Source organism: Podarcis pityusensis (genome assembly GCF_964106645.2).
Source record: "Podarcis pityusensis genome assembly, chromosome: 2".
NCBI classification, from domain to species: domain Eukaryota; kingdom Metazoa; phylum Chordata; class Lepidosauria; order Squamata; family Lacertidae; genus Podarcis; species Podarcis pityusensis.
Window position 1 is genome coordinate 18,893,439 of NC_138029.1, and position 15,508 is coordinate 18,908,946.

The 15,508-nt window shown below is 44.7% G+C and overlaps 1 protein-coding gene across 4 annotated transcripts in view; it reads left to right on the top strand.

Moving 5' to 3' along the window:
* The first annotated feature begins 5,506 nt into the window (after nt 1-5,506).
* The window catches only part of STXBP4 (syntaxin binding protein 4), a 161,689-nt gene continuing 151,687 nt past the window's right edge, over nt 5,507-15,508 (top strand). The window contains exons 1-2 of one of the 4 annotated variants that reach the window (XM_080994538.1): nt 5,507-6,038; nt 6,918-6,960. Coding sequence is in view for 1 of the 4 variants with exons in the window: in XM_080994535.1 (XP_080850661.1) it covers nt 5,700-6,028 (329 nt within the window). In the remaining 3 variants the exon portion in view is untranslated. Of the gene's footprint in view, nt 6,039-6,917; nt 6,961-11,310; nt 11,328-15,508 lie in introns of those variants that run through there. The other 3 variants (XM_080994535.1, XM_080994536.1, XM_080994537.1) reach the window with 3 other exon arrangements.

The following is a 15,508-nucleotide window of genomic DNA, read 5'->3' on the forward strand; positions in this document are numbered from 1 at the left end:
ATTCTGGGTTGGTTACAGATTCTTCAGAGTTCAGTTTATGAGAATAAGAACATAGATGGCAAAGAACAGCTGAGTTTCAGCATAACATTTCATATGGCATCTGCACTTTGGTTACAAACCTTCACACAATTTATGGAAGAGTGCTACCTCTGATATATTGCAAACAGCTAAAGGAGCTTTAGCGGTGTCTAAAATTAAATTAGATTTGAAAATACCACCCGCCACATGCATTTTATAATTATTATTCATAATCATGGTTCCTGTGTGCAAAATTAAACGTCACATCTTCAAATCTCTATACGATTCAATATCTAAAACACAACTTTTACAGTTTTTAAGCATCTTCCTACTGAGTTAAGGAATGTGCTTTTGCTGTCTGTAGATCACAATTATTGAATAGCAGAGGAATCTCCACTGCAGTGTCCGTCTGCTGTACTATTAGTTATAACCCGGGAGTGGCAGTTTCTGTCCTTCTTTTGCTTCAAAAAATGTGTAAGAAAGCGTGATCAAGTCAACATTGGCCATCCTTGGGTCTTCTGCAAATTCAGGATCAATGAAGAAAAATACCGGCATGTCCACTTCTTCATGGGGATTAAGTCGTTGTTCTTCAAAACAAAAACACTGTAAATGTGAGGGAAAGAGGGTTTAGAATTGTTTCTGAAGTTTATATTAAGCCAATAATATATCCACAATCTAATTTAAGCGGGAGGAGAACCTCTGTGCCTAGTTCAATTAAATGTGGCAAAATGCTATTTGTGATATTTTCCACCAAAGGACATGAAAAATCCATATAAATCCATTCATTTTGCCACTGTCTTGTGAAAACTGTAATACCCGCTTAAATGCAAAGGGTAATATCCAGAGTTAGTCATACTTGTAGTACAGCAACTGAAATTAATGGACTAAACTCCATGAATTTCAAGGAGTCTATGCTGACTATAACTTAAATAGAGATCACCCCAAGGATTTAACATGAAGCGCTAGCACCACTGACAGCGAATTAAACCATATTATATCCACACTTTGTGTGTGTGTGTGTGATATTTTGAACTATTCAAAATCACACAGCTTTATTTTGTCTTAGAAGATACAGCAGATATTAAAAAAATAAATTCCTTAATAGCTTTTTCAGAGCAGAGGGTGGCGCTAGATCCTGAGTCTAGAGGGTAAGTTTTCCTTGCACCAATGACAAGGAAAGTGGAGGGCATATACCTACATCTTGGATATTGCTGCTAACATGGATTAAAACAGAATCAGGCTTCAAAAGTAGGAGAGTTGAGTTAGCAGCAGCAGCAGTCCACTCTTAGCGCACCATACTACACTTACTTGTATCTTGTTGAAATACTGCCCAGCTTCAAAAGGCACCACATTGTAGGTAGAGATTCCAATTATTGGTTTATCAGTGGGATTCTTTGCTTTATAAAATGCCAGTGCGGTCTCTCCTGGAACCACCTGTAAGAAGAAGTTGCTCTAGTGATCTTTCTTGCTTTCCCCCATGTCACTGCCAGCCAAACTGCATTATGGTGGCTAAGTTTATAAATGACTAGTAGACACAGTATTGCCTCTGAACCCAAGTCGCTGTGAACTGCAAGTTGGGAGAATGCTGTTGCACTCAGGATCTGCTTGCGGGCTTCCCATGGGCATTGGGGGGGGGGCTATGATAACACAGTGCTGGACTAGATACTCCCATCACTCAATCCAGCAGGGCTTTTCTTCAGTGTTTAGGTTTTTATACAGTGGTACCTCGGGTTGCAAACGCTTCAGGTTACAGACTCCGCTAACCCAGAAATAGTACCTCAGGTTAAGAACTTTGCTTCAGGATGAGAACAGAAATGTGCAGCAATTTCTGTGAAATGAAAGTGTGGTGTAGCCACCTTGTAGATTTTTCCTGGGACTGGGGAATGCTCCCTGTTGCTACTAGACAGCAACAACATCAGTGTGCATGCTTGTGCTTGTGTAAAGTCAATCAATCTCCACAATCAGGCATGCTAAACTTAAGGTTGTTGGGGATATATCTCTAATTCTGTGTTATGCCACGTCCCCCACAGCTATTTTGTGACTAACAATGCTAACAATGTTTCCGTCTAAAGTAGGTCTAAATCAAGAAACTGCTAAAAACTCAAAGGGAAGGGAGTTTATTTCTCATGCAGATGTGGCATGGAGGACAGACTTACATAAAAGTAAGGTCTCCAGCAAAGAGGGTGTCTCTACAGCATGCTGCTGTGCTCTTCCAACCAGGAATTCAGAGAACTGCGCTATGGCTCACTCAACGCCTCTGACCGAGTCAATATGGCATAGCAGTTAGGGTCAAACTAAGATTGGGGAGACGCAGATTCAAACTCCCACTTGGCAAAGAAGCTCACTGGATTACTTTGGGGGCAGTGTTGTTGTTGGCCGGGGGGGGGGGGAGGCAGAAGACACACAGTGCCTTTTGCTTGGTAGAGAAAGGCAAACTAAATGTAGTAACTAAATAATAACAACGTGGGCGGAAATGACTGGCAGAATCCGAGACCAGGGAGAAGAGTCGGTGAAAGAAGACTGGAAGAAATTTAAAGACTATTTACAGAAATATTGTAAAATTAAGGAACCTTAGAAGGATGTTGGATAGAAACTAAGAGGTTTTTAGCTGTAATGCTTTAACAGATATGAAAAAAGGTTTACAATTGGGCAAAAGTTTAATGGTAAGGATTTGCTGAACCAACAAACTGAACTGGAATACAAAAAAGGGAGGTATGAGGAGGTCCGGGGAAATAAGTCTAGGGAAGATAGGTTTGGAAAATTAATGTCTTTTTAACTGTTTTATTTTGTATGTTTATTTTTTATCCTTTACTTTTTTGTTATACTTTAAAAAACTTTACTCTTTTTTCTGTATTTTGTATTTCTTGTATTTTTTGAAACTTTAATAAATATTATTCAATAAATAAATAAATAAATAAATAAATAATAACAACGTGAGTCCACATGCTGATTCGGTAGCAGCAGCAAGATGTTGCATTTCCCTAGGTGTGGAAACACAAAAGGATAACTGTGTGCTGAGAGCAAATAGGCAGCGTGAGGTTGTGAGCCTGTTTGCCAGGAAGTAATCTTTACCCATCACTGGCAACAGACTAAATGCATGCTTATCCTGTGTAAGTGCCAATCAGAATTTAGCCTTTGATTTGTGCCGTTTAATGTTATTGTTTAATTTTGGTTTAGACTGTGTATATTTCCTGCCTGGGACCTTTGGGTGAGGATTATAAATATTTCCAACAAAATAAGTAAATCCAAAGCAGAGTATTTTCAAACATTAGCAATAACAGAGATATCACACCAACAGCAGCATTTATGCAAACCCTTTCCCCTCCCACTTTGCCCCATTTCAAATTAATTTTACTTTGGGATGCAGGTAGGTTCAGAATGGTAGGTTCAGAATTCTACGCAGATGAAAAACTGCACCAACCTCTGACTCTTACAGGTGAACAACTGCTATACTGCAGTCTGTAGACCTTAATGCCTGACAAAGCAGATTATAAATCAAGCAGCCTCTCATTATGATTACTACAATTTAGCATGGCTAGCTACAACCCTTGCCCATCTGTCTATAAATAAACCACGACAGCCCCAGACATATATGAAACCCATCTCTACAAATTTTTAATAACTTACATATACTTCAGTCTGCTGAGGTCTGAAATTCCACTGAAGGCTTGCATGTACATCTGCATTGAAGGTAACCTTAATGATGCGATCTTTAACAGGTACCATTGTCTCAATCTCTCCTGAACCATGGCCTGCTACCGCTGACCCTCCAAGTCCACTAGCCTTAAAGGAAAAGAAGCTGTAATTAACAATAGCCTGATTAAAAACAAGAAATAGTATCTGAGGCAAGAAGAATTAAACAGAAACAATCTCTTTCAAGAAAACTTTCCCAAGACAACCAACATAAAAGCTGCTACTTCTATGTACAAAAGCCAGACAGGCAACAAACATGGCAAGAGTCGATTGCACCCAATTAAATTATCTGAAAAGACTTACTTCCTTACCCTTCAAGTGATTTCTAGGCATGTGCTACATGGAACAGTTACTTGTGCAAATCAACCATTTAATGTAGCCTGAATTATTATCATCTTCATGGGTCGAGGGAGATTTTGAATATGGACAGGCATCAACTAAGGGACTAGGTCTACTGGACAGAATCCAGAAAGGACCTACAAGTGATTAAATCTTCCAAATGTTCTTCATAAGTTTCCACTCTTTTCTGCTATTTGTCTAAATGCTTGCATGTTCAACTAAGATCTGCTTTTATAGAGTGCTGTTTTCAAGTAATACCCTCAACAGTGCTGGATAAGTGTTATAACAAGATCCCTTATATAGATGTACTCTGTAAATGTGAGCAGTGTTTGAAACTCCCATTGTTCTAGGCACATTTTGTGACAGGGCATCTCATTAGCACAAGCAATATCTGAGCTCTGGGCGCAGTACTTTTACCGAAGATTTCAGATTAAACTGCAGAGTGGAAGGAAAGGAGGAGCTTTTTCTGCCTCCCCACTTCCAGCCACTTTCTGAAGACCAGAGAAGAGACCCTCTTAAGACTATTAGGGGGTGGGTAGGCTGGGGAAGGACTAGACCATGTGAAAAACGAACATACGATTTTAGCTGCAGTTCATTTTCAGCTATATTCTTGTTATTAAAAAGGACGCCTAGACATTCCATTGTTGCACACATCACCTAGTTAAGGTGGCCATTTAGCTCCTAGCTTTCATATATCAGTTTCTAACACAAGTACGTGGGCAATGACTGGTAGAATGCATTCTTCTTTATTTGTTATATCACTCATTATACACAGAGCCTAGGAGATCCTTTCTATGTCCCATTTGGGAAACGCTGTCTCACAGACCCCTCCCCCATGCTGGGCTCCCCACAACAACAGAAATGGTGAAGTTTACCTGAAGAATAAGAAATCAAGATAAACTTTTTATAAAAGAATGGAAATGGTTTATTGAATATTTACAGACAAATTGTAAACAGACAAAAACATTAGCAGGATCATTGCCATAACCTGCAGCTTTATAAGAGCATATATTTACAGTAGATAAATAAACGAGCAAGTTAAAACAAATTTGGATATGCAGAAGATATTGAAAAATAAATTTAAGGTACCCCAAAAAGAGGGGGGAAGGAAGTCCAATTTTGAAATGTCAAATTGACTGTAAAACTAACGAAAATGTAGAAATTCGAAAAGTACTGTATAAATAAAAAAAAACTAAAACTAAAATAAAATAGGTGGCAGCCCCTGCTCATCCAACTTGGGGGACAGATCCAGCACATACTATCTTCAAACGAAGGGACATCCAGGGACCCCCTTCGTGCAAACGGTTGGATTTTGGAGATTTGCGAGTCAGGTGGAAAGCAGCTTGGCCAAGGAAGCAGCCCCCCCCCCTTTCCCCATGCTTGGCTTCCCACAACAACAACCCTGCGAGGCAGGCCCTCTCCGAGAAGCGAGCCCCGAGGCGACCTCTCACCTGGCAATAGAGGCGGTAAAGGGGCACGGCCGCGTAGGACATGCCCGCCACGCCCACGACGCCGGCCGCCAGGTACGTCAGCACCGTCTTGTTGCGGTGCCTCCAGTCCTCCTGCTGCCGCCGCCGGGCCCCCGCGAAGGGGTCTCCGCCGCTGCCCTTGGCGCGCCGCCCGCAGCAGGCCGCCGCCTCGCCGTTGCCATGGAGACGGAGCCAGGCCCGCCAGGGCCCCCATCCTCGCGCCGCGGGAGCCGCGAGGCAAGCCCAGCCCCGCGCGCAGCCGCCCATGCCTTTCCTCTTTTGCTGCCCCGCCCCGTCCTGTCACGTGGACGCGCTCGGCATTCCTCTCTTCGCCGATACCACCGCCGCCGCCGCCGCCACCACCTCTATTCGCGCGCGAGGTCGTCAGGTTATCGCGAGAGCTCGGTCCCCAAGGTGGCGAACCCACGGCCGGGCGGCGCGCGCGCGACACTGTCGCTTGGAACGCCGCCTCCTCCGCTTGCGGGAATCGACTACGGCGGCCGCGGGGGGTAAGTCCGCGTTCTCGTTTACCTGCTCCCTCGGCGTCGCCCCGCCTCCTCGCAGGGCACGGTCTAGCTCCGTTGATACGGCGTGAGGCTCTTGATCGCTGGGTCGTGGGTTCGAGACCCGCGTCGGGCAAAAGGTTCCTGCATTGCAAGGGGTTGGGCTAGATGACAATGGTGCGCTCTTCCCACTCTACAGTGCTGTGGATCCTGTGATTCTATGGACGGAGTAGTGAGAGAGCCTCAGGCTGTGGTTACGTGATACAAGCAAGCACACACAAGTTATATAAATAATATACATACATACATGCATATATACATGTACAGTGGTACCTTGGGTTACAGACGCTTCAGGGTACAGACGCTTCAGTTACAGACTCTGCTAACCCAGAAATAGTACCTCGGGTTAAGAACTTTGCTTCAGGATGGGAACAGAAATCGTGCTCCGGCAGCGCTACGGCAGCAGGAGGACCCATTAACTAAAGTGGTGCTTCAGGTTAAGAACAGTTTCAGGTTAAGAACGGACCTCTGGAACGAATTAAGTACTTAACCTGAGGTACCATTGTATATGTAAACAAGCACCTCTCAGGTTAGCTCAGTTGGTAGAGGGCGAGGCTGTTAGTACTTGCTGTAGAGATTCGGATAAGGTGTGCGAAAGGCTTTGAATTGCTATATGTAGACTCCTTAAGCTGGGTACTGTTACAGTGGTACCTCTGGATGTGAACGGGATCTGTTCCGGAGCCCCGTTAGCACCCAGAGCAGAAAGCAACCCGCATGTGCGCGAGTCACGATTCGCCGCTTCGGTGCATGCGCGTGACGTCATTTTGAGCGTTTGCGCATGTACGAGCGGCGAAACCCAGAACGAACCCGTTCCGTTACTTCCGGGTCGCCGCAGAACGCAACCTGAAAACGCTCAACCTGAAGCGTCTTTGCCCGAGGTATGACTATAAGAATTTTAAGGTCTCAAATATGAATTTATATTCATAAATGCACACATATCTAAATACAGTGGTACCTCGGGTTACATACGCTTCAGGTTACAGACTTCGCTAGCCCAGAAATACTGCTTCAGGTTAAGAACTTTGCTTCAGGATAAGAACAGAAATCGTGCTCTGGCGGCACAGCGGCAGCAGGAGGCCCCATTAGCTAAAGTGGTGCTTCAGGTTAAGAGCAGTTTCAGGTTAAGAACGGACCTCCGGAACGAATTAAGTACTTTACCCGAGGTACCACTGTATATGAACCACGTGTCTGAAATAATACAGGAGAGGAATCCTGAAGCCATTTTCACTCTCCCAATGACCTCAGATATTCCTCTGCAGTAAGGGAGGCAAGGGATGCGGGTGGCGCTGTGGTCTAAACTACAGAGCTTAGGGCTTGCCGATCAAAAGGTCGGTGGTTCGAATCCCCGCCATGGGGTGAGCTCCCGTTGTTCGGTCTCAGCTCCTGCCAACCTAGCAGTTTGAAAGCATGTCAAAGTGCAAGTAGATAAATAGGTACCGCTCCAGCGGGAAGGTAAACGGCGTTTCCGTGCACTGCTCTGGTTTGCCAGAAGCGGCTTAGTCATGCTGGCCACATGACCCGGAAGCTGTACGCCGGCTCCCTTGGCCAATAAAGCGAGATGAGCGCTGCAACCTCAGAGTGGTCCACGACTGGACATAATGGTCAGGGGTCCCTTTACTTTTACCTTTAAGGGAGGCAAATGGGGAAAGCCTTCCCATTGTCTTTTCACTTACAAATCCTGTCTTAAGGGCGTCTTTGTGTATGAATTGGGTGAGCCTGTGACCTCCATTCAGGAACTAAAGTATTAACCATCACAAAAGAATGACCAGGCTGCCCAGGTAGTGCAATCAGTGACCATTATCAGGCAGGATTTCTGCTGGAGACCACCTCCTTCTGTGGTGTATGTCTGATGTTTCGGCGGGGTGTGTGTGTGTGTGTGTGTGTCTTGGGCTACAAGGTGGGCAATTTCAAAACTCTGTATAAGGGCTTGTGCACCATTGTTCAGGGTTCTCCTCCCTCCTGCATGTGGTGAGTGGGGACCCTGTTGCAACAGTTCCTTTAATAAAGATCAGGTTTACTAGCCGCTTTGCTTCTCAAAATACTCTGGCTGGCCTCTTATTTTCTCCTACCGATAGGGAACCTTCTTAAGGACTCTATACGGCCTCCAGAATACCCCATAAGGGAAAGGGAACAGTTATAAGAAAAACAGTTCCAAATAAATTCTAAGCTCTTTGGGTCACAACTTATGAAACAATGATTCTGGAGGAGGCTGATAAAAGGTGTTTTATATGATAACTGAGCAGCAAATGCAAGTCTCCTACCAACTGAATATTCAAGGTGATATTCAGGCTGTCCACTCTTGCAAAGGACTTCTCCTCCTGCAGGCAAGATTTCCTCTTTGCTGCCTCCTAGTTGAAAACACATCATCTTTAAAAGGACTGAGATGCACTGTAGGACTAGACCTCACGTGAGAATTTGGAAAAGGGTGCGGCAGTGGCAGACAGTGAAAGTTAACTGGGTAGATATAGCCACTTGACAGGGGAAGCATCACTTTGCTCCAGCCAAACATAGAGAGCAAATCTGTAAAAGGGAAACAAACAAATTACATCCAGTAACTATTTTTTTGTCAACGTTTGCAAAACGCTCAGAATGCACCCTTATTCTGTTTATCCTGTGGGTAACATAATATCTTCTAAAGAAGGTTGGATAATAATATTGAAAGTTTTGAGATGAATTTATTTTTTAGAAAAAAACAAGCTAAGTTGCTGTGTTATGAATAGAGGTGCAAAGCCCCTGTAAGAATTGCATATTGCAACTGTTCGGAAATTTGCCATTGCCTTGCGCGCGCGCGCTCTCTCTCTCTCTCTCTCCCCCCCCCACACACTTCCAAAGGACTATTATGCGTCCTCATGAAATCAGTCGAACTATATACATCACATTGCATTTCCAGACTGCCCAAACAGATTAGGTAATTAGCTTATGTGTACAGTTTGCACTAACAAGCCAGGAGTGCTGTTGTCGGGCCCCTTCTGGGCTCTTGCAGTCCACTCCGAACCAGACGGGAGTTGAGATCTTCATAAAAAGTATTTAGCAATTACCTTGGTATATTTACTGGAACAGAGGAAATGGACCTGTTTATTTCTTGCTGCTTTTGCTTGCTCAACAGGCACTGAACTTATCGGAGCCTATCGAAAGCAGTCTGAAGAAGCCTATGGAATTTTCATAAAGAGGATATTACCTTGGGGTGGGGGGGGGAATGGCTGCAGTAGATAGTAAATAACTGCCTTTCATGCTATTGTGGTTGCCAGTACAGCTGCTAAAAACAACTTTATGTATTTGTATTCTCCCCACCACTTTTCATTATAGTTCCATGAATGCACATTAGGCAGAGTAAAGGGAGATCAGGCACGAAGCACACTTACCTTTTATCTGAATTGCAATCCCTATGGCCCATACGCAGTAATGTTTTGTGAAAGAGCTCAATGACAAAGAGCTCCTTTCCTGGTCACACCGCTAGTTGAGCAAGTGGGAAAAGCTTGCTGATTGGTGATGGCCATTTCACGTAATTGTTGTAGTTACCGGTATATCCCAGCATGAACATTGTGGCAGAAGACAAAATGTCAGCTTGCATTACGATGTTCTCAGGGTGTCCTATTAGAACATAAATGATGTGGCTGTATTCATTCAGAACTCAGCCATAAGGGAGCAAATCCGAAAGCTGTGATTTATATATTGCTGGAAGTCTCTCTGGCATCGTTGTTGTTGTTGTCGTTTAGTTGTGTCCAACTCTTCGTGACCACATGGACCAGAGCACGCCAGGCACTTCTGTCTTCCACTGCCTCCCACAGTTTGGTCAAACTCATGCTGGTAGCTTCAAGAACACTGTCCAGCCATCTTGTCCTCTGTCGTCCCCTTCTCCTTGTGCCCTCAATCTTTCCCAACATCAGGGTCTTTTCCAGGGAGTCTTCTCTTCTCATGAGGTGGCCAAATATTGGAGTCTCAGCTTCAGGATCTGTCCTTCCAGTGAGCACTCAGGACTGATTTCCTTCAGAATGGAGAGGTTTGATCTTCTTGCAGTCCATGGGACTCTCAAGAGTCTCCTCCAGCACCATAATTCAAAAGCATCAATTCTTCGGTGATCAGCCTTCTTTATGGTCCAGCTCTCACTTCCATATATCACTACTGGGAAAACCATAGCTTTAACTATATGGACCTTTGTCGGCCAGGTGATGTCTCTGCTTCTTAAGATGCTGTCTAGGATTTTCATTGCTTTTCTCCCAAGAAGCAGGCGTCTTTTAATTTCGTGACTGCTGTCACCAGCTGCAGTGATCATGGAACCCAAGAAAGTAAAATCTCTCACTGCCTCCATTTCTCCCCCTTCTATTTGCCAGGAGGTGATGGGACCAGTGGCCATGATCTTCATTTTTTGACGTTGAGCATCAGACCATATTTTGCGCTCTCCTCTTTCACCCTCATTAAAAGGTTCTTTAATTCCTCCTCACTTTCTGCCATCAAGCTTGTGTCATCTGCATATCTGAAGTTGTTAATATTTCTTCCTGGCATTATTTTATGGTAAAACTGATAGCAAAATATTTTGTGTTTCATGTGCTTAGTGTTTGTTTGTACCTGCTAACTCGTACAATCGAATTGCCATTCATTATTGTCCTCTTTCTTTCTTAATGTTGATTGCTTATTGGAGACTTGATTTTAGAAGTCAATGGTGAAGACTTGGTTGTTGTAGCTAATGAAAGGTTGGCTTTGGACATTTAACTTTAAACATGGATCATAATGGTTGCAGGTTGAACCACATGAGAAATTTTCCCTCGCAATAACCCTGTGATGTGCACCTCTATGCTGTTCCCATTTTACAGACTCAAACCCATGTCTTCAGAGTTTAAACATCTACAGGATACATTGGCTCCCTAATGCTAGCATGTTATTGAAGTGCCGTGCTAATTAATTAATTACATATTCCACTTTTTAAAGCTAAAACTTGACACCTTTAATCTGAAAATTACAGGATTTTCGGTTGGGCATGCTTCCAGCAAGGATTATTAGGATTGTGGTCTTACTGTGAGAGTCATATTAAAGCTATTCATTGCTAGGCATGCATTGCCTTTCAGCTCATAGAGACAATTTCCTGTTGCATAATAGCAGAGTCCTTGCAGCAGCTTAATGGAGAAAATCTGTATATTTTAACCCCTACATTTTCTGTTTAGCCCCACAGAGCTGTTGACATAATTGCAAACAGCATCAGCAACCAGCCGCGTGTCTTTTCTCATTGCCAGAGCTGAAGAAGCAGAAAGTTAGAAAACATTTTTTAAAAAATCATTCAAGCCTATAAGGGAGCAAAATGGCCATAGACATTGGCATCATCCCACTGCAACTTTTCACCCCTCCATTTTCTCTCACCTTGCCTTGGCCTTTCCATCACCGTTTCTCTCTAGCAATCAGGGAATGGCTTACAGCAAAAGCCACTTGTTGTTTTTCAGAAGAACTTTTCTGAAACAGCTTATTGCCGGGAGGGGTGGGTGCTTAAAGAAAGCAAACTGAATTTGTTCCTGCTGAATTTGTTCCTGCTGTAATAATAAAATCTCTCCCCTCACCCTTTGAAATCAAAAGAGAAGTAGAAGTGTGACAAGCTCATCAGTTTATTATCTTTTCCTGAAAAGTGGATAATTAGCTGCTGTCTTTCTCATTTGTGAATTGTAGTGTTGTATTGCATCAGATAGTAGGACGCGAGTGGCGCTGTGGTCTAAACCACAGAGCCTAGGGCTTGCCAATCCGAAGGCCGGTGGTTCGAATCCCTGCGACGGGGTGAGCTCCCGTTGTCCAGTCCCTGCTCCTGCCGGCCTAGCAGTTCGAAAGCACGTCAAAGTGCGAGTAGATAAATACCATATTTTTTGCTCTATAAGACTCCCTTTTTCCCTCTTAAAGACTCCCTGTGTGCGTCTTATGGAGCAGATGCAGGCTGCACAGCTATCCCAGAAGCCAGAACAGCAAGAGGGATTGCTGCTTTCACTGCGCAGCGATCCCTCTTGCTGTTCTGGCTTCTGAGATTCAGAATATTTTTTTTCTTGTTTTCCTCCTCCAAAAACTAGGTGCGTCTTGTGGTCTGGTGCGTCTTATAGAGCGAAAAATACGGTAGGTACCGCTCCAGCAGGAAGGTAAACAGCGTTTCCGTGCAGTGCTCAGGTTCACCAGAAGCAGCTTAGTCATGCTGGCCACGACCCGGAAGCTGTCTGCGGACAAACGCCGGCTCCCTCAGCCAGGGAGCACTGCAACCCCAGAGTCGTCCACAACTGGACTTAACGGTCAGGGGTCCCTTTACTCTTTTTATTGCATCGGATATAGTGGTAATACAATGCTTTCTCAGGTTTGATTTCCTCCCCTTTTATTAGCATTACACTCTTCTAATGCAGACAAGTATCTCAGATCCTCTTGACTCTAGATTCACAAAAGGCAGTAGGAATTGGTGGCAGCCATCTGTGTCCAAAGGAAACTGTTAATTTCCCACAATTTTTGACGTAGCATTGTCCGTACCATGGTACCTCAGGTTACATATGCTTCAGGTTACAGACGCTTCAGGTTACAGACTGCTAACCCAGAAATAGTACCTAGGGTTAAGAAGTTTGCTTCAGGATGAGAACAGAAATCGCACAGCAGTGGCACGGTGGCAGTGGGAGGCCCCATTAGCTATAGTAGTGCTTCAGGTTAAGAACAGTTTCAGGTTCAGAACGGACCTCCGGAACGAATTAAGTTCTTAACCCGAGGTACCACTGTACATCGTTTCATAGTGCAATTGCCAGCTGTATACATCTTTCTCTGTCTCCTTGTCCTGTCTCTTCCTATTCTACAGATTTGAGGTGTTTTCTTAATCCACTTTCAGCCAAGGAATGCTGACCTAGTTTTCTCTATCCTTCTTGAATAATTAAAATCCACAAGCAGTTTGATCATTCCGGTAGACAGAATTAAACTCCTTGTTGTATGCTTGCTGTCACTGTTGTATAAATAGCATTGGGGAATTTTTTTTCTTCCTCTTGCAGTAGCGAGGCTGTTCTGTGATTTCCAGTACCTTTTCATCAAGGCCAGCCTAACACATTGTGCTGCCTTAGTTGAAGTACAAGATGCCACCCACCCCCCACTTCAGTTCTATGTACAAAAGCTGTTCGGATTGGCAGTATAACCTTTTCTTCAGCTCTGGCGATGGGACATCCTCCGCAGCCTTTGAAATTAGCCAGGGGCCAGGCGCATTTTGCTCCTGGCTATCGGCCACTTGTGACCAAGTGAAGATGCCCGGGCACCAGTATGGCACCTGATGTATCCACCACCTGGAGGTGCATACCTGGGGAATCCTTGTGTTAAGTTGTGGGTGAACATATCAGACGACACAGTGATTCTTCAAACAGCTCTTCTTTATTCAGAGGCCAGAATAGAACTGAACTGAAAGGCTCAGTCAGCCTGCTTATATAGAGCTCCAGAACAACATTACTGTAGCAACTTTCTAAAACTATCCAATCACTGAACGTCACTTTCGATCCTTCATTTGCATACAAACTATCCAATCACGGAACGTCACTTTTGATCCTTCATTTGCATAACTATCTACAGTATCCCCCTGCTGGCCCAGGGTGAGAACTTCAGTACATAACACCTTGGATCGTGACTGTTTTCACCCCCTAGCAACACATCCTGTAGAATTATATCCATAATATTTTATCTGCACAGTCAGAATGAATTTCAGGAACCAAGAAGTTGTATTGTCGAATGCGGCTTTCGAGCCGTCTAGCCCCCCAAATGGCAATTAGGCATTTCATTTTGGTGACTGTAACCCTGGTTTAAGGAGCCATTGGCACCTAGTTTATATATCTTGAGTTTCTAACACTGGTCTTCCTCTACACCTGAAGGCATCTAGCTAGCTCAGGGAGGTGCTGGGCAGGCTCTATAGCAGACATAGCTCTTTCCACCTATATCTTGCTGATGTTCTGCACTCCAGCCCCAGCCCCCTGAGCCATCCGCCTCAATCCGCCTGATGGTAGGGCTGGACCTGCCTTTAATCCACACCTGCAAAGCTTTATATGACCTAGGTACAGCATGTCTTAGAGACCTCCACTCTCTTGCCCTCCCTGAGTTCTGCTCAGTTTCCTTTTATACCAGGGGTCAGCAAACTTTTTAAGGAGGGGGCTGGTTCACTGCTCCTCAGACCTTGTGGCGGGCCGGACTGCGCCACGTGTGCACACACACGGTGGGGGGCTTCTCTCTCTTCCCCTCTCTCCCCCAGCCCCTCCCCCTGCTTTCCTACCTCCTGCTCCGCTCTGCCTGCGGTTGGGAGCTGGCGGTGGTGGCGGCGCCTCTCCTTTCCGGGCCAGCTTTCCTGGGCACCAGGCGCAGGACCAGCAGGCGCGCCAAGCTCCAGCCAAAGCCCCACGACGCGCCCGTCATGATGCCCACAATGTCGCCATGGACGGAGAGGCCAGTGGGCGGGTGGCGAGTCTGGGCCACGCCTCAGCATGCATGCGGCGAGGCTTTAGGTTGGCTGGCACCAATCAAAGCCCAGCTCCCTTCCTCTGTAGGGTGGGGAGAAGCCAGGAGGGAGGAGGCGCTGCCGTGGAGGGAGGAGGGAGAAATGGCGCCCGATTTTTTTAATTTTTTTTTGCAAAAAAAATGGCGCAGCCTGAACGATCAAGCCAATCCCAAGCAGCGATTCCAGGACCATCTGCAGGCCGGATCCAGAGGGCAATAGGACCTGATCCGGACTGCATACCTTAGTTTGCTGACCCATGTTTTATACTCATGAAATTTAGGTGCAAGAACAGGACAGAGACTTGATTAAGGTAATGTAATGACAGAATATTATGAAATATGGAAAGGATTTGCTGCGACAATTAACAACTAGGATACAAAGAAAGGGAGGAGGAGGAGGTCAAAGAAAGAAGGTAATGACAGTTGAGGATTTGAGAATGATGGATTTGTTTTTGAGTGTTTGTGGTGTATTTTTGTTTTTTGAATTTGTATTGCTTGATGTGATTTGGGTTTTTTTTGTTTTTTCTTTCTCTTTTTCTGCTTTGTTCTCTTTTGTAATTCTAAAAATTTTCAATAAATATCATTTTTTTAAAAAAAGAACAGGACAGAGACTTAATGGTAGTGGCTCCAGTGTTATGGAAACGGCTTCCCAGCCAAGACTGCCAGTTCCCAAAGAAGTAGGCATTTAGGAAAGATTGTGTAAGACTGGTGTGAGGGACTGGATTTGACTTGTGGGCCATGTCCTGACACACCCGCCCCCCGACCACCCCAATGGGTGGAATTCAAGCCTGTTTGCAAAAGAAAAACGTTCCTGTTATACAGATTTGCTCCCAATTGGAACTAGGCCCAGCGGGTCACATTAAAAAGCCCAGCCTGTCTTGGTGTTTTTCCCCCTTATATACATCATTTTCACCTTATTGATGTCCCTAAGTGCAGTGTTTTGTTTTAATTGCAAAACCCTTG